The sequence below is a fragment of the Erithacus rubecula genome (assembly GCF_903797595.1).
Source record: "Erithacus rubecula genome assembly, chromosome: 20".
Taxonomy (NCBI): domain Eukaryota; kingdom Metazoa; phylum Chordata; class Aves; order Passeriformes; family Muscicapidae; genus Erithacus; species Erithacus rubecula.
In genome coordinates, this window is record NC_136672.1 from 4,172,365 (window position 1) to 4,195,093 (window position 22,729).

The 22,729-nt window shown below is 42.3% G+C and overlaps 1 protein-coding gene across 10 annotated transcripts in view; it reads left to right on the forward strand.

Moving 5' to 3' along the window:
- Positions 1–22,729, forward strand: part of TNRC6C (trinucleotide repeat containing adaptor 6C) — a 99,491-nt gene that overhangs the window by 25,499 nt on the left and 51,263 nt on the right. For all 10 annotated transcript variants that reach the window (XM_079323370.1, XM_079323379.1, XM_079323376.1 and 7 more), the window contains one exon: positions 18,296–18,628. In XM_079323370.1, the coding sequence (XP_079179496.1) occupies positions 18,296–18,628 (333 nt within the window). The remainder of the gene's footprint in view (positions 1–18,295; positions 18,629–22,729) is intronic.

Sequence of the window (22,729 nt, forward strand, 5' to 3'; positions counted from 1 at the left end):
GTGATCAGTTCCTTGCTTCTTCACTCCCACTTCAGCTGAATACATTTGTCTAAAGCTGATATAAAGTAGTTTAAGTGGTTTGTTACTCAAACATCCATGCTGGGTGTTGAAAGGCCAAGTATCCATCCAACCCTACAGCATTATCTGCAATAAAGGTAAGTGTTAAATCTGCAAACACAGAAGTAAAAACAGTGAAGTTTATACACCACAGTTAGTCTGACATAGAAAGTATTTTGGTAAATATTTTTATTACAGATGTTAGCTGGAAAATATTTTTATCCCTTTATTATAAGCAGAGATGGTCAATCTGTGCCTCCTGGACCTCCACGATCCTTGTCTGACATGTTCATGGCACGGGACCAGGAAGGGAGAGGTGGGCTTTCCAAGAGGAAAATGGGAATTGGATCTCAGTGCTGGGGGATGGTGAAGCAGGATAGCAGAAGCTGGAGTGGCTGCAGTGATCCTGTGGGTGATTCAGCCTGTCCAGCACTGCCCATCCTCTGTCCCAGTGGTGCAGTGGCTCCTGAGCTGAGCATCATTCCCTTCCATCTGTGGTGTGTTGTGGAGCTGTCCCCTCCCCCAGGCTGGCTGGGCTGTGTGCCTTGGGGCTCCTCAGTGTGAGATGATTTTAATATGCAGCTTGCAGAGTCAGGGAGCTTGTCTGCAGCCTGTGAGATTATTCTGCCAAGGTTTACACTTTCATACATTTTATTTTGGGGAACTGAACAGAGAACATTTAGCAGTGTGTGGTTGCTGGGTAAATTATTGTGGTGTCACAAATGTTGGCATACTTCCTTCAGGTTACCTGTTATCCCACAAGCAGTGCTGTATATTTTACCTGCAGGAGCATGGTCCACTCTATTAGAAAGGGGAGTTAAAAGGTAAAAAAAAATGGATAAAAATATCTGAGATCCCATTCCCTCCTCTGGCATTTCTGTTGGGATGACAGGAGTAGCAGCATGGGTTATTTTCATTTTCAAATCAGCCATGTAGATTACTGCATATTTTAAATTTATTCTTTACTTACCCTGCCCAAGTGGGCTGTTAGAATGTTCTCTGCCTGTGCTTGTGTGTGTGTCACCTTCCTGCAACCTCCATTCTGCTCATACAGAAATGAAGTTTGTCTATATTGATAATATGCTCCTTCTGCTTGTGGTAGATGTTATTGCTGTTTAGTGCTAGTTCCATAGGAAAGAAGGGAAAATGCAACTTTTGAAAGAATCCCATCAGGATTTTAAGTAGAATTATGACAGTGTGTAACACAATCAGTCTTTTTTAAAAAGAAAAGTGTTGAGTTTTTCTGGTTCATGTCATTATTGTAGGAACCAGCAGAGGCTTTTTCCATAAGATTAGAAAATGTGTTCCAGCCTACAAATCAGGTATGATTTACAACAGATTTACAACCTCTGACTCATTTGAGTATTTATAGCTTGTGCTTGAATATCTGCCTCTGTCATCTTGTTAGTTAAGTGCTGTGTTTGTACTGAACTGCTGCACATTGTAGTGACAAAATGTGCCATAAATCATCATTGCAGAAGGAGGGGGAGCACTGCAATAAGTTCTTCAATTAGATCTTAATATGCAGTCACTTGATAACTTAATGATAACCTGTGGCCATACATTAAGGCTTTGTAACACAAAAATGTTTTCTTTTTGATAAACGTTATCATGGGGGTGTTTTGCTGTTATAAGTATCTTTAAACAAACATGAATTTGTTCATAAAACCCACTGAGATATCACTTCTCTGATAGAGGAGTAATTACCATTTTACAGCCTGCACAGAATAGAGGATGGAGGTAATTTGTGAGTCCAGTACTGGGTGAATAGGAGCAGAAAATGCAAAAAGATTAGAGCAGACAGGAGGAGCAATTTGCATAGTCAAGGAGACAAAGCAAGAAGGATGAGCTGGGAGAGTTGGAGTTAAATATTAGAAAAAGAAACTTTGGTTTCCTATCTTCTTTTCTTTCCAGAGGAGTGGCTGTGACAGGCAGTAGTTCAGTGGTATTTAATAGGCTTTTTGCTCTCACAAGTGCAAGAAATATTATGAGTATCTTCAACAGTGCCATTGTGAAGTGAAGGAGAAAAGTTAAACAGCAAATGTGTGAATAATCTTTGGTAAACTTTATTTGGATTTGTTGCTCTTTCTGTGTGTGTCTTGCTGGTTTGCAAGTCAAAGATGCCCAAGGAGAGATTCCCATTGAGAATTGGTGTCTTTTTTCAGGAGAGAGGGTTTGTCAGAGCTGGACACCCTGAGCCCTGCAAGCAAGCACTGGCAGTTCTCAAGGTTTAAACCTTCTGTAGCTCCTGGGAAGCTGCAGATTCCCCTGCTTTGAATGCTCTGTTCAGACAACAGCACACCAAAGTAATTAGTACAGGTTTTTGGGAAAAACATTTATCTCTTCAAGAAAAGCAAACAAATAAATAACCCTGGGGTTATTTAAAAAGAAGAGAGTAACCATGAAATATATTCTCCCCAATGTACTTGAAGTTTGAGTTGGATTTACAGGACAGCTGCCCCCTCAGAGGTGCTTTGATATCTGTGCTTGCCTTGTGAGCTTTGCAGATTGCTCAGCTGGGAATGGAAAAGTAGGTAAGAGCTCAAATAGGTATTCCTAGTTCTCCTCAGGTAGTTTTTATTCTTCGTAGAGATAGTCTGTTGCAGTTTGCTGTTGTGCAAATTTGGGCATAATTCTCATAGCAGAAACAGAGAAATAGCTTATAATAGAAATACAGACAGAATATTCTTTTTCTGTTTCCTTGGTTAAGAATGATATGGGTTTATCAGCTTGAGAATGGCAAGAGCCTGACCTGTAAATAGTTACTTCTAGAATTAGACAAAAATAGGAGCTTTCCAACACTAGACACAGTTGGTTAAAAGCACTTTTCAGATGTTCTAGGTTGTAGGGGTTGATGTCCTGCATGAAGGCAGCAGGACAACATGTGCATCATCAGATTTCTCTTTGCATTGGCCATTTCTAGCCTGGGACATTTTCTCTCCAAGAATATTCTTTGAAGAGAGAGTAAGCACAGATTGGGTAACACCAGCTTGGCTTTTCTGCTCTAGACCCAATTGTCAGGGTGCTCCTAGGTGGGAAGTTCTCTCAGATAAATCCCAGTTTGCTTTCTCAGCAACAAAACTGCCAATACAGTTGTTGACAACTGGATATTTTAGAAGATAAATTTTAACCCAGCTGCACAATGATGATGGTGCTGGTTATGATCAAACTGCATGCTGGGTTATGGGTGTTTATCTGCCCACAGTGGGTGCTTTGCTCCCTGCTGCTGTTCCCCAGTGCAGTGTGTGGAGCATGTGGGCTGTGAAATGGTCAAGCTCCTGCTCTTTTGGCACTGCAGCAGCTCAGGCATTGGCAAATGCTCTATTCTTCTGTCAGTCTGCTTGTAAAATAACTGTTTTCCAATTATGAATAAAATGTCTGATATTTGCCCTCCATCAGAGCATATATGGCCCAGTATTTCTTTTGTAAGATGCCCCTTTTGTACCTGCTGACAGCAGCAAACACCCATCCCACATCTCCTCCCCACCCAGCAGAGTCTGCAACTTGTTTCCTTGAAAGTGACTTTGTAGCATAGCTCACCCCTTCATCAGGTGCCTCTTTCTCCCTTTACTTTCTGAACTAATTCTGTTGTTCACTTCTATTCTTCTTTTAACCAGACATGTCCATGAAGGCAGTTTCTTCTCTGTCTTGAAGCCTGGCTCATGCAGCTTTTCATGCAGAAGGCAGCCAACAGTTTCCCATGAAAAAAAATGACCTATCAGCTTTGATTTATCTGCAGTGTGCTGACCACTTTCCATTATTAGATTATCATCTTGCTACCTGGAGGAGGCTTGTAAGGCATATAAATATAATGTAGATAAGATCTGCAAACTGTGAGCTGGAGGAGAGGTTCATCAGGAAATGTATTAGCTCGCTTTGGTAATGATTGTTTTGAGATACATGCTGGGTTTCTAAGGTTACCTGATCCCTTCCTTGGGAAGGATGAAATCCACTTTGAACTGTAACACTAGTACATGCTCCTGGAATAGTTACCATACAAATGCTGGATGGGTTATCTTGGGAAAAGGAAGGGAATGAAAATGTGTTTTTGATTCTTTTACACTGTGTGTGAAGCATTTGGCCTGAGGGACCTTGTGTTCTCTTGTTGACTATCTGTTGTTGACATTCCTCTAGTCTGAGAACCCTTGGCTTCCCTATGTTTTGCTAGATTATTTTAATGTTTTTCCTGAGCTGTTAAAGGTGGTAGCTCATACTTTACAAATCCTACAGGACTACTTAAAATGTCAGTTTAGCCAGCTCACACTCTAGTAAACGCTCTGAAGCTTCTGCTCAGGTGTGCATGGTGCACCTGATCCTTCAGGTTCTTCCTGAACTGGTTGAGGCAGAGCAGTGAGCATTAGCATCTGGAGAGGAGGTGATTTTCCCTGCAGGCATCCTGCCATGTGGGGTGGCAGCAGTGGCTCATGCTCAGCTGTGCTGTGGGACCTGTGTTTAACAGCACCACCTCCAGCGCTGCTGCCTGGCACCCACTGTTGTTATTGCTTGCCCAATGGGAGCAGCTGAACTTGGTGTGACTCAGGCTCCTGCTGGCCTCTTCTCATGTGAACAGAAATTGTTCTCTGTTTTATCATAGGCTCCTGAGGACCTCTCCTCCTGTTTCCAGGATGCTCTTAACAATTCAGGCTTAATTTCTGATTTGGCTGCTGGTGCTATCTTTTTATCAGTTTTTGTGGAGCCAGCCAGACTCTTCACCTTTAGGAGGCTAGACAGACTCTCATGAACTTCTGTTTGGAAGCACATGAGTTACTAACCTGGAGAATGGATGATTCTTCAACTCCATTACAAATTCAAATGCCTCCTTGAGGTCATCATAGGACTGGGTATATCCCTTTAGATGAGCTAAAAGTGATTTAGATTTAACCCTCTCTCCTCTCTCAGACAAGCCCAACAGATGTTCTTGAAAGATGTTTTGATTTTTATTGGAAAGGCATCTTCATATTCATATTCAGCCTGTCTTTCCTATAACTCAAGCCCATTCTTTGTTGGCTGCTTGGCCCAGGAGAGCTGATCTTCCCTTCCACTTCAGAGGCCTTTTTGTGTCTCCTGTGTTTTCCTAAGCAGCCTGTCCAGTTTTCCCTTGTGCTACTGTTTTCAGGCTGTTTTTCAAACCATAGTAATTTATGTTTTTCTTCTCTAATAATCCTTCCAGTTAGTGCAGAGTTATTTTTTAAATGCAGTATCTGTATGTTGTGGTTTAACCCCAGGCAGGAGCTCAGCCCCTTGCTCACTCCCCCCTGGCAGGATGCGGAGAGAGTTGGAGCAGTAAAAGTGAGAAAACTCGTGGGTTGAGATAAAAATATTTTAATAAGTAAAGCAAAAGTCACACAGGCAAAGCAGAGCAGGGAGTTGATTTCTCCCTTCCCAAGGCAGGCAGGTGTTCAGCCATCCCTGACAGCAGAGCTCCATCACAGGAGCAGTGCCTGGGGAACACAAACATCCCCATCTTCCTCCTTTCCCCAGCTTTATGTGGTGATGATGTGACACCATCTGCTGTGGAGTATTCCCTCGTGTCAGCTGGGGTCAGCTGTCCTGGCTGTGTCCCCTGCCAGCTCCTTGTGTCCCCCCAGCCTCCTGGCTGGCAGTGTGGGGTGAGGAGCAGGACAAGCCTTGGCTCAGCAGTAATGGAAACACCTCTGGTTATCTGCAAACCACAGCCCCACACCAGCTACTGTAAGAAAATTAACTCTGTCCCAGCCAAAACCAGCACACTGTGCTTGGAGAGTTATAAAGTAGCCTTTGAGTTAATCTCAAACAGTAACCAGTGGAACAGTAACCTGCTGCTGTGTACAAGTAAAACCTAAGGCTGGTTTATTTTCTGTGCCTTTCAGGCTCACCCCATTATGTAGCTCTGTAATCCAGGCTGTTCAGAGCAGTGCTAATTCTTCTCTTTCACTATTCTCTCCCTGAACTTAGCTTGCCAGGAGAAACTGCCAAGTTTCAGATACCTTGTTCTGCAAAGACCTCAATTTGATAACGTGCAGTTTCTTCTTCACTCCCCATTTCTCCTGTTTAATCACTACCCATTTTTCCCCTGCAGGTAGTCCCCTGAAGTATACATTTAAATATATTCCTTACTTTAATTTCCCCAAAGTTTCCACTGTAGTTGTTTAGACTTGACTGACAAACCATGAGAGCCCTTCCTGCAGGTGCTGGGGGTGTCAGGCTGTCCTGTCCTGCATTGGCAGTTCTTTCCTGCTGTACATTTCCTTTCTCATAAGGAGAAAGTCCTCAGGGTGAAATAGGATGAAAATAATATGTTCTCTTGGACATAGGCTCCATTGTAATTCATATCTTACTACAGCTTCCATATCTTCCAGCCAGTTTCCAAGAGTAATAATTTAATTTTTTTTCCTTGATTGTATAATCTTTGCCAGTGATCACTGTGAAAAATCAGGTGAGAGGTTGTCTTCAGCCTCCTCAGTTGTTCAGCTATTCCTTCCCAGAAAAGATCTGTGGAAGACTTTGTGATTTGGTGCCTTATTATGGCTACTAAGACTTTTAAAAAATATATAATTATAACTTTAAATCTGTGGATAATAACTTAGATGCATATGAACATTGAACAGTTAAGTCCATAATCCCCTTTTACTGATACATGGGATGCAGGTGGGATGCTAAAGCTCATCTTGTTCCACCCCACCAGGTTGTCACAGCCTTAACTCACATTTGCTGGGGGTTCAGGGAATGTTTTAATCCTTATTTGCCATATTTTAGCAGCAGTGCTGCCTTTCCTCTGGGTGTTGAGCTGAGCTGGTGCTGGGGCTGACGTCATTGTCACCCTGTGGCCAGTGGCAGATGTGACAGCTCCTTGTGCTCCCTCTGCTGTCACCAGCTGCCTTCTCAGCACAAGCACAGCTTCTCCCTGAAAACTAAATAATGGATAAAACTGAATAATGTGGTTCAGAATTCTGAGAAGTGATTATTTAAACAGCCCCTGTTTTTGCCCACAGTGTCTTGGTGTGCTGTGAGTTAAAGTCAGGGTCATGGGGGCAGCACAAACACCATCAGCTGGCAAATTTAAATTTTTATTTACATCAGAAACTGGGAGCACTGTAGATTTGCCTCCCAGCTGTCTGTCCTCCAAAGTGCAAGAATCTACTTTAAAAAACAAACTTAATAATGCATTGTTAGATAGATCTGCAAAGCCATTAAAGGGCTGTTATTTTTGTACCCTGCCTAGGCAGACATGATGTTTTTTATTCTTTTTCCTCTTTGTTTGCAATTGGCTTTGCTGAAAGATGTTTTCATTTTTTTTTCTACAAAAAGCAGAAATGAAACTCACTCTCTAGAAACTCACAGTGTGAGGGGAGGAAGAATCTTAGGGTATCACTTATTAAACCAAACTGTATTTCTTCTTAAAATGCTGGTGTTAGTTCTTTTAGCTAATCTAAGCCCATGTCTATGAAATAACTGTGTGTAATACATGTGCAGTAATTAGGTATTCCTTCCTAGTGAAGGGAAGACATGTGTCTAAAATAAACTGAGCAGAATTTTTGAATTAAAATGAAGTAATAATATTAAGTTATTATTAGTAATCTTTATTAAAACATCTTTAATTTCTTTTAACATTCATGTAATAGAATCTGATTTACTGGGAGTGGCATTTAATTAATTTAATTCAATTTAGAGAGTTAACTCTATTACATATTAGTACAGAAAATTACCTCTGAACAGTCATTTCTCACTGGTGACATGCAATAAGTTAATTTAGCTGGGAGTTCGTTTGGGTGCATTGTGAGTTCTTGGTGAAAGTTGCTATGGTGACAACCCAGGACTGTCACTGGGACAACAACCCCACTGCAAACATGGGATGGATCCTCTGGGCTTGTTCTCCTGCTCAGGGTGGTGCTGGAGTCTCAGGAAGAGCTCCTGGGCACTGCTCACCGAAGGGCTGTCTGCACAATGTGCCCAGCAAATGAACTCCCTTTGGGTTTTCCTTAGAGTCCCCATCAGGTTTTAGTCTGCCTTTCTTTAGGAAATTTTCCTGAAGAACCTGAATAGGAGAAGATCTGTAAACTGCTGGAACTGCTTTCTTATTTCTGAATAATTTAAATCCTGTTTTTCATATGTGGCGTTAATGCACGATGGCACTGGAGGCATAAAAAAATCTGTTCAGCTTCAACTGAATTAATGAAGAGTGTGCTTCAGATTTGGTGTTGAATCAGAAATGAAGAGTTTGCTTCAGACTCTCCAGGTAGATGAACCCAGAGTTCCAAACAAAAGCCTTCCAGCAAAGAGGCCAGCATTGAGAAGCTCAGAAAAGCATATTAAATGTAATGTTTAAGTTTAAAAGGAAGTATTAAAAAAACCTGAAATAAAATTTTTAAGTTCAGTGTATTTTCTTCCTCCTCCCACTGCAGATCTGTATGCATACTTAAACACTCATTTGTTTGTTTTATCTCTAGAGCATGACTTTAATTTAATTGGGTTTAGCTGAATTAGGGATCACTCTTCATTTTGGGCTTCGAGTTCTCAGCTGCTCCTTTCTGAAGGCAAAAATGACATTTTCACATCTTTCAAATGCTAGGGACTCCATCCAAAGAAGGATGTAGAACCCCAGACGGGTTTTTATGATAGAAATTCTGTGAAATTTTATTAGTACACTCCCTAAAGTGATAATGATGTCCCTGTGGGTTCTGTATGTTAAAGACCTACTTGCTCAAAGCAACGATCTTCAAAATAATTTTTTGAAATACAAATGGACACATCTTCAGTTATCCTAATAAGGACACAATATTTTAACATCCAATGCCAAATTATTTCAGGTTTACCTTTCACTGAGTTGGCTCCATGCACAATTTCTCAGGGTGATGCTACCTGAAACTTGGAATAAATCCACACTGCCCGAGGGTGGGGGAAGCTGGTCCATGCTGGACACTCTGTTGGCTCTGCTTCAGTTTTTCCTGCTGACTGATTTAAAATGATAGCTCAGATAACTCTACACTATCTTTAGAGCTGTGGTATAAACATATTAAGTCTTTTGAGATAGAATGTGAACTGGAAGGGTTATTCCAGAATTACAGAGGCCTGTTACTGGTTGCTCACAAAATCGTTGCTATTTTCATGTCACACATAAAATATTCATTTGGTACCATAAATGTCCATGACAGGAGGGCTGAGGCTTTGTGTTTGCACAGGCTTTAGTCAGTGTGACATGTGTGCCCAGTGCCATGATTCCAGCAGCACAGGCAGTGTCAGGCAGCATTACATTTCCTCTGTGAGCAGCAGCCCTGTCATCTGCAGGCAGTCACAGTGTGCTTCCATGGGCATGTCTGAAAGGAATTCATAGCACTGCAGCCTGTCCCCCCAAACCAGAAATGAAATACCTGGAGCAGCTCTGTTTCTAGTTCCCAGGGGAAAAATGTGTCTGTGTGTAATGATGTGATGTGCCTGGGCTGTTGGGCCCAGGGTGTGTCCACACTGTCCAGACCTGGCAGCTCACAGGTGTCCTGCATATATTAATCTGTATCCATGATAGGATATTGATCCATCCAGACATTCCAGAAAAGAGCCAGAGAATCCTTACTTTCTTTCCAGCTCAAATGTCAAAGTAAAAAAAGAGGTTGTGATTTCCAGTTTTCCTGGGTGGAATGACAGCACTGAGTGTACCCTGGGACACCCTGAAACTCCAGGAACACCCACCCTGCATGGACAGCCCCTGGGTACAGCACATATTCCAAGTGTGATGTGCCTGCACTGACTGATTTCTGTAGAGGCAACCTCAGAGAGAAATGATGGGAATATGGGGTGTCTGCAGTACCCAGCCACATCTGTATAAACTGGAAGCATTTACACTGGGATTCACTCTCCCAGCCCCAGCTGAAGATGGGCTGTACCTGTAGATCCATCATTCAAGGTGAAGGAACTTTCAGGATCTTGTATCCAGTAAATCAGTGGATACTGAGCTATCCTCATTTTCAATTTCTTGGGAATGTACTATTTACTGGGAATTTTCATATTTATCTGTTTGTGTTCATGGTTTAACAATTGGGTTTCTGTTGTAAAGAAGAAATACTGCTCAGTCTCTGTCTGGAAGTGGTCTGTGGAAAGGAGGAAGAACACATCTGGTGTGATGGCTGTGACATTTGTAAATTTGGTTTTTAAAAATTCTTTTGCTTATGAAAACGGTGTAAAACATTTTCTAATGAGATTAAATGCACAGAGTTAGTTTAAAATTGAAGGATTCACTTCCTGGATCTGCCCAGACTTCTTCTGTGGCTCTGTATGAAATTATTTAATCTGTTATTATATGCTTGAATTTTCCCACTGGCACTTGTGGTGATGATAGTGTTGGTTTTGTGTAATTTAACTTTAAGCTGTTTCCTGTCTTCTCTGACTCCTTCATTGTGTAGTTCCTGCTGGGGGAACCTTGCCTGAGGAGGGTTTGGAGGCTGAGATGGAGGTGAAGGGGGGAGCACATGCCCATGGCTGGCTCCTGCCATCCTTTGCTGTGTTCCTGAATTGTTGGGATTGTGTTTGTGATGCTCTCATGTCCTGTTGGGATAGAACTTACTGTGTTTCCCTAGTGGGTCTTTATACAATTAGTTGGTGGAGTTCAGATGTTCCTAAATAATCTGGGAAGGGGAATACAAGATGTGAAGAGTTCTGAACACTGTAGGAAAGTCTTATAAAACCTGAAAATATTCTGCCAGCATTTCTAACTGCTTGCTGAGAATCCTTCTCTTAATTCTGAGCTGCCCTCTCACTTAAATTTTACAGTAGTAATTTCCTGCACCAGTTAATTCATCTCAGCAATGACTCTTATCTCCCTCCTGTCCTTTTCAGACAGTTGTTAATGCTGTTGTTTCTTAACATTATTAATATGAGTGATTAAAAATTTCTAATAGCTTCATTATTTTCCTTTAGAATAGCCAAGTTCTCTTTGTAAGGCCAGTGTATTGCCCTGCTCTGGAGGTGAGAATTGGCTTTGCAGGAGTCTGAATTCCAAGTTCAATGTGTGATGATGTGCTAAAGCCTGTGCTGAGATGTCAGAGGCTTCAGGACAGAGAGCAGCTTCTAGCTAGGTTCATTTCTTTATTTCTCTGTTGCTTTCCAAGGGGTAGCATTTGGGCAGGTCTGTGTGCAGAGGGATGTACATGATTAATGCTGGTACTGCAGCTCCCAGCTCCCGCTTGAAAGGAAACAGATGAATTGTTAAGTCTTGAAAGTTACCATCTGTTATCAGTTCACGTCCTGCAGGATTGCTGCTCTGTGAGTTTAACTGTTCCATTGCCCACAAACCTGGTTCCTAGCTTGGGCTGCTGAGTTTGAGGCCTGATGTGTATGGTCCAATTTCTGCTCATCAATTAGCTGATGGCAAACCCCATGTGTGTGCACTCAGAGCTTTCAATAAACATGAGAGACTTTGGCTTGCAGTGGGAGAGCATCATATTTGCTTTGGATTATCAATCTATTGTTGATGACAACCTATCAACCTAATTAGCTGTACCGTTTTTAATGGCACAGTTAATTAATTGTGAATTTAAAATTAAAATTATAATCAGTGCTAACGGAGAAAAGCAGTGAGGAAAATATCAAAATTCTTAAAAGTGTAAGTATTCTTCACAAGATTGCTGCATGTGACATTAACCTGAATAATGTAGAATAGGATTTAAAAAAACTTAAAAAATACATCTTGAGTCACCCAAAACAGGTTTTGTATCTTTCTGTCAAGAGGAGTATTTGTCACCCTCTCTGCTGACAGATCTCAAAGAAAAAAATGTAGATGCTGTTCCAGAAAGGGAAACAAAATTTTGTGTGTGAGCTCTGAAGTACTCAAAAATCTTATGTTTTTGTTAGGAGCTTCTCCATCTCTTAGGAAAAAAGTTCAGTTTGTGAATAGAGTTGGGCACTGAGCCTTTGCTGCACAGAAATTCTGCCTCAGGGTGGGCTGTGCTGGGCTTACACAGAGGATTCACCATGGTGGTGAAGGGATAAAATGTCACTCAGGATTGATTCAATTTCAAATTTATATTAATCAAGAACAAAATGGAGAGGATCTGCAAGTCAGGCTGGTGAAGAAAGGCCACATCTGAAACTTATTTAAAAGCCAGCAGAAGCTGGGGGCAGTGCTGTGACTATCAACCTGAAAAAGGATTTCTTTGTCATGGCTGAGGGAAGTGAGAGAACTGAGTAAGATGGATTTGGAGCTCTGTTTTACATGTAGAGTGGTAGAAAATGTGCTCTAAAGGTTCTTGAGAGGTCATTTATTCCATCCTCTTGCCTTGAGACAAGATCACCAAACCTGTATCATGTCTGCAGATAATCCTTAATCATCCTTATTGTTGGAAATGTAAGTTTAAATCTCCTGACTGCCATTTAAACCCAGCAAGCCTTGTCTCATTCACTGTGGGGTGGAGCAAATTATTTCGTCCTCTTTCTTTGTATTTTTTTTTAAATTTGTGTACACAGTGTCTTGTAGACTGTCTACTGCATTACCCCTGTCTGCTGTGGTAGTTCCCTTTTCCAGATTTCCATTTCCTCTGTGCCCTTCTCAGGTGCTCCAGCTCCATCTGGGAGAGGGATGCTCAGCTGTGGGTACAGCCAGGGAAGGCTTTGTGATGCCACTAGATGGGATGCTGGGTGTTTATCCCATTCCACCACTAGGCTTTTTACAATCCTCTTGACTATCTTTTCCTCATCTTTGCTTTGTGATCTGCTAAAACATTGCTTCTCTTTCTGCAGAACTGCTGTGGGGTGAGTTGTTTGCTGTTCTGCATTTCATTCCTCCTGCCTAATGACGTGACTTTCCTGATTGAATTGTAGTAGTTTTGTCACATTGCTCCTCCAGTTCCTCACTGCTGAGCTCTGATCCTGTCACACAGTGATCTGACCACCCCCATCTTCCTTCTCCCTTCTTGGTGTCATTTGCAGATTTAATAAGGATATTCTCTAGTCCATCATCCAGCTGTTAACGAAATATTGAACAGCGTAGGCTTGGATCAAGTCCCTGTGGAATCTCTTCTGAAACATATTCTGTTTTGACAGCAAGCCATTGATTCTCCCAGAGAACATTTCAACCAGTTTTACATTTTGCTCACATTTCCCCACTTTGCTTATGACAATATCAAGTAAGAATGTCATTTCAGCAGCCATTACATAGTTAAGATCTATAGAGCTGGTGGGACATGGGTGGGAAATGTGAGCAAACAGACAGAACTTGTTTGAACTGAGGTGAATGACTGGGTCTGAGGGCAGGGAGGAACAAAGGAGTGTCTGGGTTGGAGCCAGAGGTCATCTGGATTTGTGACTACATTGCTAAATGAAGTTCTCAATGCTTCTCTATTTCATACCTTTGCATAAAGCCAGCAGTTAAGTAGGTAAGACCTTCTATTGTTGAGAAATCCTAAGAACTGATTTAGAAGTTTTCCATGAACCTTGCAGCTTCCTGTTAATTCCTACTCTAACTTCCAGTTGCCTGGCAGGGAAAAAAAAAATTTAAAAAAAAAAAAAAAAAATCAAGTATTGTGTTAGAAAGTCCAAGTTGGTAGAAGTGAGAAGTCTGTCAGGAGAAGTGGGTTATAGATGAGATTTTAGACCTGAAGTGGTGAAAGACAAAGGAAGGAAATGTTGTAAAAGACAAGAGAAGAAAGTGGAGAGGAAATGTCTGGAAGAGGAAGCAGTAGAAACTGCACCATGGTCAGCTGTGAGGAGGGAAATGATGTTAAATCAGGAAAATACTTTATGTGTTCTGGGTATTAGATAAATTATATCATCAGGAATTGGCCCAAAGTCAAGGTATTTCTTTAAATAAATGGTGACAAAGTTCTAAGGCCACAATAATACATGTATTTTTACTTATATTACTCAATGTAGCCTTTGATGTCAAATAGCAGCTTCTGGTTACATAATTAAAGCCATTATAACTTTTGGAATTATCTTGGCATTAGACTGCAGAAGTTCATGGTTTTGGAGGAAGGTATGATCCAGGCAGAAAATTCACCATTTTATGTGTAAAAACATTAGAAGTGGGTTTTATGCAATAGTTCTGAGCACCTTTGCTGTTGCCAGCAGATGTCACTGTGGATAGCAAATCCCAGCACTTAGGAGACAAAGGAGGTAATTTGCTAAATGAAAATTCAGCCTTTCAAAGTAGATGGTGGGGGGGAGCAAGAATTTTTTCCTGCTACAGACTTCTGTGAGCAAATAAAAATGGATTTCTCACTAATGAGGATTTGTGGTTTTGCCCACTCCACTGCTGGGTTTTGTGGCTGGCTTCACTCGACTTGGGTAAGTTCCTGGAGCTCTGGGTGACCTCGGAGGGGTGGCTGTGGGATTGTGCTCCTGCTCAGCTTTGCTGGAGAGCCTTTAGTGCTTGGAGGGAGCTTTAAGCAGCACTGGATGTGCTGCAGTGTGTGTGTGTGCAGAGAACTGGCCGTGGAGGAAGTGGCTTCATTAAGGTTGATTTGGAGGGGGGAGCAAGATAAGGAAAAAAATTGCCCATATGATTGGCTGGGAGAATAGCTCTGAATTATGGGATCCATCTGTTTCCTGTAATGAATTCATAAACCCATCAAACAATGACCTGAACGAATTGCTGAAGGAAAAAAAAATAATACACTGGCATGATATGTTTAACGCAGTGAGGCATTGGCATTGTATAATCAAAAATTCTCCTCACATCCAGCACTTTGTAATGGAGCTGCTGTGTTTAATAGAAGCTGTAAATAAATCCTGTCACAGTAGCAGCCAAGAATGCATTTCTGGGTTTAACTGTTTCTCTTCTGGAATGTCTGGTCCTGGAAGGCTTTAGAAAATGCAAGTTTTATAGAGCTGGAGTGGGGGATTCTGAAATACAGAGAAATGTTAATGAGGTGAATGAAAGGAAAAAGCTGCCATAAATCAGTATTATGTGGCTTAACCAGTTTCTTTCATTTATGCATGTTCTTTCCTTATGTCATAGAAATGTACTTAAAAGCTATTGTTGTAATTGAAATCTGTTAGACTGATCCTATTCATTATATTAATAAAATCCACCTACAATTGCTCGTAACACTTTTTTATGCAGTTGGGATTCCCGAGATTGTAATCATCAAAAAAGCATATGGAGTAATTATTGGATTTGTTTGGGTAAAATTGGATTAAGAAGTTTAGATACCATTAAGTACTGATAATTATTACAAGCAAGCTCATTGTTTAGTGTATGTACAGCTCGGAATGGAGAGTAAGCAGATACCCATCACAAACATCTTAAGAGCAAGCAATCTCAAGGCTTTCATTTTATGCCTTTATTGTATTTTTTGCAAGAGGCTTTCCACTTAAATGTTTTTGCTTTAGCTCTTTAATCACGTGCTGGTTATGAAAATCACTGGGTGTTAAATCCTTTCCCCCACACGATTTAAACAGTATTTCTGCATTCGGGCAAATGTAGCCATAAAAGCTCTGGTTTAATTCCTGTCTTTGCAGCAGCCACACTCCTGCCATGAGTGTGACAGTGGATTCCCTGCAGGTGAAAGGTGGACAGGCTGCTCCAGGGTCTCTGTGGGTTGGCAGCTCTGCCCCTGGGGCTGATGGAAGGCAGAGCTGCCAGTGCCAGGGGCTGGAGAGGCTCCTGCTGCTCTGCCTTTGTGCCTGCAGTGGGGAAAGCACTTTGTGTTCTGCAAGGGGCACCCTTGGTGCCAGGGTGCAGCCCTGCAGGGAGGGCACGGCTCAAGCCTTCAGAAAGATGCTGATATTGCCAATATCACACAGCAATTCATAATTAGGGTGTCCGGGGCAGACACTTGGAACATTTGGTATTTCTCACAGTGCATATCAAGTGAAAATTGCTGGTTAAACATTGCTGAGGATGGCTTTTAGAACACAGCTTTGAAATATATATTTTCTAAGTATTGTTGCTGTGTTTGAAGTCTAAAGTCCAGCCTGGTATGAAGCTGGAATTTAGGGCTCAAGCCCATTTTTATGATGTTGTTCACTCTTCGTGCTTTATTCCCTGTCACTGGTGTAATTAAACAGTTGTTTTCCAGCTACCATGATTTGTAGACAGTATTCTTGCAAGAGCTTCCATTTAAGTACTCTTTAAAGAGATTTTGATGTACAAAATAAAAATTACTTTGCTGTGTTGATTAGAGAAAAACAGTAGCATGAATATGCAGAAATATTTTAATTATAAAGTGCAGGGATATTTTGATTTTCTTTGTTCTTTTCTCTCATCTGTGATTCAGATATGTAGAGGGAATATTTATTTCAACACTGGGAAAATGGGTTTCTCTGGCCTCACCTTTGTGATGAAACACCTTTGTTAGTTTACATTAAAGTGAAAAGTGTTATCTATTCTATGACTTGCATTAGTGATTTTTTAAAAAAATATAACCATATGCACACCCCTTTGGAAGTATCAGATGTGATTTATATACATACAATATTGAGAATATAATGCTTTTCAAAAGCTGCCCATCTTGCATTCTAAAATATGTTTCCAATTAATTAATATTCCTCATGAAAATCTTGAGGCCAGACAAATCCCAGCTCTGCTGGCATCATGCCAGTGAGTGGTTTCCATTCTCTTGTCCTTCTCCTCCTTTTCCCTGGCATCCCCTCTCCTCTGCTGGCACCAGGGGGTGTGTGCCTGGTCTGTGAGCTGAGCTGGAGAGCCTCCCTGGCTGCCATGGGGGGTTATTTTTGGTTGATCAGCCTCTGTCTGCAGTGCTCTGGGTGAACCTTGTGCTAAATGACTTTGCAGAAATCTTTAGTCTTCAGATCTCACTGTTTGTAAATGTTTGCATCCCTGTGATGCTACTGGTAGTAGAGGTAAATGCTTATATTGCTGTAACAGTAGTAGCAGAAACAATAGGAGCTAAAATAAACCCATCACAATGAGGTCAGACTTATTTTCTGTCATGTGAATGACAGATCTACTTCTATTGTGGAAACAGAATAGTTTTCACATACATGTTGGATATGTAGATTTGGTATTTGAAAATAATTATTCTGCATTTCATGACACTTTTTATCTACTTCTTAAATTTCAAAGTAAGGATAAACTGTTTCCAAAGGTGATTGTGTATTTTGAACAGCTAAGGAAGGATTATTCTCTGCTCTTCAGGTATTGGTGGTACTTCAGATTTTTTAATATACTTTGAGTTCCTTTTTTGTTCAGATAGAATCACAGGTAAAATTATTTAGGCTTCCAAAACAAACATCTTGAAGAAGTGGAGGGCTGATGGTTCTATCAGACTTTTGGCATATTTTTGCTTGGTCAAATCCCTGGTTGCTTTGAACCCACCCTCAGCATTTCCTTGGTGCTGTTCACTGCTGCAGCTGTAGAAGTTTTTGGGTTTTCTAGGTGTGTCACAGCCTGAAGAGAGGCTGACTGTGGGTTTTTAGTGTTTATAAGCAACATTTGAACAGCATTCTTGAGCACAAGGTGTGACCAGCACTTGGGTGATGAACCTTGTGTGTCCCTTCCCACTCAGCATATTCTGTGACTGTGAATGAGCTGGAATTTTGAACTTGTTGGACATGGCTTGTGATGAGCTGCAGCAGTGCTTGGTTCTGTTCATTCCAGAAGCTCCAAGGGTTTCTCTGGGTGACCAAAGAGCTCTGGCAGCTGCTGCCAGGTGAGCTGAGCCAGCACTGCCATCCCCCAGTGCCGTGCCCACCCCCTCCTGCCTGTCCCAGAAGGACCTGGCAGTGCTGCTCACTTGTGCCAGGTGTGCAGGCACATCCAGGGTGGCCTGGCTGGCTCATTGCAGCCTGGGTTAATTGGGGATATCACATGTATGCCTGGAGTGCAGATGTTGGTGACTGGAGGATTTGATTGATGCAAAGGTTTGGATAAAGACTACAAGAAATCCAGAGTTTGTGTGATTGCTGAATAAGCTGGTGGATCACGTTTTTTGCTTGTTTTTTTGGGGGGATCTTATTAGAAGCCTGAAAATGTTTGTTGTCATGGCTGTAGGCTCTGGGATATGATGTTAATATTGATAAGGTTGCCCTGAAAACTGCTGAACTAAAAAGGCAGTGGGGGCTCAAAGTGGGCACTTTAAACAAGCATTCTGTTCAATACTGAATTGCCAAAGCTTTCTTTTGTCTTCCTTCCTATTTTAAACCATACAGATGATTTGTTTCAGTAAACAAAGTTTCCAATACCATCGCAGAAAGTAACACAACTGTTCAATGGCTGCAAAACCTCACTTTACCAATCACGGCAAAAAAACCCCAAACCTTCTACCTTTTCCTACCCCAAACCAACGATGATTATTTTCTTTTGCCCTAGTGCCAGAACCTCTTAAGAGCAGTTTAAGCCAGCCCCAAGCTGCCGGTGCCGGTGCCAGCAGTCCCAGCAGCGCTCTCAGCAGCAGCAGCAGCAATGGCAAGCGCGCGGCTGCCAACGGGCAGCAGCCTGCGGCGTCCCGCTACCTGCCCCGGGAGGTGCCTCCCCGCTTCCGCCAGCACGAACACAAGCAGCTCCTGAAGAGGGGGCAGCCACTGCCCGCCGGGGCTCTGAGCGCCCCCGCAGCCAGCCCTCCTCCTCCTCCTCCTCCTCCTCCTCCTCCTCCTCCTCCTCCTCCTCAGCAGGGACAGCAGCATCCCAGCAAGGCACAGCCAGGTAAGAGCAGCGCCCGATTCCCCGTGCGGATGATTGATCCCTCCGAAATTCCGTGTGAAAGTTTCAGTCCTGGGTTGTTCTTCATACTCTGGCACAGCGCGCTGGTTCTGGCAGCCACTTGGAAAAGATTGTGCTGTTGGGAGATGTGGGGTCTCCCTCCAACTGTTCCTGAAAAGGGCTCCTGGGATCTCATTAAACTTTTCATGAGAATTGCCCCCCCACCCACTGAAACCCTTGGTCTTTAACTTTACTAGATGATTGGTCTTTTCTCACCTAGAAGCTTAAAGTAATTGGATAGTTCTCAACTTATAATTTTACTGGTTAGAATCTCAATCCCCCTAAACCCTGTAAAACCCCTTGCTGTGTTATGTATCTGGATTTTGCTGGAACCCTTGGAAGAAATAAAGCCACCTTCAGAACTTCTACAGCAACTCCCAAAATCTCATTCCTAGCTAGCTGAGAAGCTGAATTCTGCCTCAGGGGGAGAAGCTACCTGGACCCCATAGCAGCCCAAAGCTAGAACTACCCTAGCCCCAGCAGCTACACTCCAGTTTGGTTTTTTCCCCCTCGTGTTTCTTACTGAATCTTCAGGAAGTGTAAATATTTAATAATGATTCTTACAGAAGCACTGGTAATTTGGATATTTACAAGTTATATCTATCATTCTGATAATTGTAATGCTCTTTGAACAGTGTTTTGCATGCTTGTAAATAAGGAAGAGGAACTTCACTTATGTTCTGTGACATTTTTATACCTTTGCTTGCTTATGCTCTCAATTATTATTTTCACCTTTGGGAAAAGTAGTTGAGTGTCTTAGATGTTTATAGCACTTCATCCTTTCCTTTGCAGGTCACAGAATGGTCTGAGTTGGAAGGGACATTAGGGAACACCTATTTCCAGCCCCCTGCCATGGGCAGGGACAGCTTCCACTATCCCAAGTTGCTCCAAGCCCTGTCCAGCCTGGCCTTGGGCACTGGCAGGGATACAGGGGTGGCCACAGCTTCTCTGTGCCAGGGCCTCACCATCCACACAGGGAAAATTTAATCCTAATATCCCATTTAATGCTTCCCTGAGCCAGTGAGAAGCCATTCCCCTTGTCCTGTGCCTCCATCCCTGTCCCCAGTCCCTCTCCAGCTCTCCTGGAGCCCTTTAAGGCCCTGGCCGGGCTCTGAGCTCTCCCTGGAGCTTCTCCTCTCCAGGTGAGCACCCCCAGCCTGGCTCCAGAGCAGAGGGGCTCCAACCCTGGAGCATTTTCATGGCCTCCTCTGCTTTCTCTCCTGCTGGACTCTCTCCTGTTCTCCATCCTTCTGATGCTGGGAGCCCTAGAGCTGGACACAGCACTGGAGGTGGGGTCTCAGACACACACAGGCCTTTCTTTGGCTGTTGGAAACAGGATGTTGAGGAATAAATCTCTCAGCTAACTTCATTTTCCTGAAGCTGTTAATGGGAAATAAGCAGCTGTCACTTGCCCCTTTCTGTGCTAGAGGTGGTGTGAGGTTTGCACTGGAGATGAGCTCAGTGATGCACATCTCCTGTTCCAGCTCTGCTTTGTGGGGATGTCAGGCAAAGCAGGGACTGTTCTGTCATAAAGTTATCCATGGCTTAAAAAAGTGATCTGGACTAAATTATAAAGGAGGGGTTTGATATCTTGAATATTTGTCATTTCTGTGTGATCTCAAGTGTTGCTCATTATCACTCATTAGCACTGTCAAACATCATAAAATTTGGATCTGAACTGTCTGCAGTTCTTCCCTTTGGGCATTAGCAAATCTTTCACTATTTTTGCTGTTGAGCAGAACTATAGCAGAGAAAATTCTTTGGTGTTGTCCTTAGAAGTTTTAGTTAGATAAGAGAATGATCTCTCTCTTTGAAATTACAGCTTCTGTAGTTAGAAAATATATTTGAAAATACCACTCAGCTACTCCCCAGAAACTCAAAATTGAACAGACAAAATGAAACAATTGATTATTTATTAAAATGGTTCTTTTTAGGGAGGAAGGAGGTTCTGCTTCTGTATTCTCAAGTATTTGGCTTTAGTGGGATGGAAAGTAATCATTTCCCAGCAGTTCTCTAACTTTTCTCACAGCAATCTTCCTTGCAAATCCCAGTTCACCAGGGATGGTTGTGACATTCTTGGCTTCTTCTGGATAGGGAAATGTTTGTTAGCTGGCAGGCTAGTGTTCTGTGTCAGAGACATGTTCATTATTTTATTTTCAGTACTCTGAAACCATAGAAATCATAGCATATCCTGAGCTGGTAGGGACTCACAAGCATCACCCAGTGACAAACCTCCCCTGGCAGCACTCCAGCCTTCCCTCAGGTCTTGGGGAACAGAGACTGGAGCTGCCCCTCTGATCATTATTTATGTAGGACACACAGCTGAAGTGGCTCAGGCTGCCTGAGGGTCAGGAGGTTTCTTCCAGGCATCCTTGTAGATGTATCTGAAGCATCTGTGTTTGAATTTAATGAAACAAAGGCCACTGTAAATCATAACATAACTCATAAAAGAGCTTTGCTTGTAGGAGTGTAGGACGAGCTGTCTGACTTTGATCTTGCCAGATGTATTTCTACCTTGAGGCTTTATTTTTTTCCCAATTCCTATTTTAACTTGCTCTGTGTGTAGTATGTTGGTGAAAACAGCCAGTTTGGTGACCCTCAGCAGATGTTTTACACTGTTGAATTAGTTCAGGGGTTTTTATTTTTTGCTTCTTTTATGTTACCATTGGAAAAATTCAGAGTACAGTAGAAGTTAGGAGAAATGAGAGGAAAAGAAGGAGTGCAGCAGCTTTTCAGCTTCATTTTATATTACTGCCCCAAACAAGATCAAATCTTAGCAAAAGTGTTCCTTAGCATCATAATCATGGAAGGTTTGGGCTGAAGTAACCTTAAATCTCATCTCATTCCACCCCCCTGCTGTGGGCTGGGCACCTTCCACAGTCTAGGTTGCTCCAAGCCCCCTCCAGCCTGGCACCAATGTCTCACCACCCTTAGAATGGAGAATTTCTTCCTAATATTTCAGATAAACCTTCAGCTTACAGCCATTCTGTGTCCTGTGCCTCCATCCCTGTCCCCAGTCCCTCCCCAGCTCTCCTGCAGCCCCTTCAGGCTCTGGAAGGGCTCTGAGCTCTCCAGGTCACCCCTAGCTCTCCCAGCCTGGCTCCAGAGCATTTCCCTTGGAGCATTTTCATGGCTTTCTGGCCTTGCCATCCTTTGAGTAAATAATTTCTTCCTCACTTCAAATCTAAACCTGCAATTTTAATTGCTCAGTTGCATTTTTCCATGGAGTCACAATTGTCCTGTTGCTTTTTACTCTTTAAAGTCAAAACAAAAAGTTTCAAAGGCACCACAAGACCTGCACACTGAACAAGATCTTTAACAAGCTAAATCTTGGCTCCCTTTTTGTCTGCTGACATGAGGTGATGTTTTCAGATTTCAGTGATGGCCTTTTCCACACAGAAAGACCTTGCTGAATTCTAGAGCTCTTTCCAGCAGGTGGAGCATCAGCTCATTTACTGACTGCAGGCACAGGAGGAAAAAAATAAATGTCCAGCTCAGCTTGTAATGACAGCAGCTCTGTGCCTGGCTGCCCTGGGAGGCCAAGGGAGGAGTATCTCTCTCCTGAGAGACCTTTGTAGCCATGAATTGCACATTTTCACAGTCCTACCCAGTCTCTCTTACAGGCTTTTGTTTTCATCTTGTCAAGCATAAAGAGCAAAGAAGTAGGAATAGTACCTTGGGAAGGCCAAAGCTTTTTCATCTCAGCTGTTGGGATTTGAGTGACTGTTAGATTTAGAAAACATCAGGAATTCTGTGTCCTGTAAACATAAGAATTTTCCCAGAAATCTTACTCAAACATGTTCTTGTGAATATGAAAATGAAGAATTTTAAACAGGAGGATTCTACTAAGAAATATTTATTAAAATGAAGCTTTTTGACATCCTCCTCTTAGCATCAGTAGGAGCTGTTTTCCTTTAAATGTCTGTCTCTGGCTCCTTGGGTATTTCATTTACTAAAGAGTCTTTGCAGGTAAAAGTTCTCTGGGGAAATGATGAGAAGGAGCAAAAAAATCAAACTTGTCCAGAAGAGTCGGTGTAGGAGGCT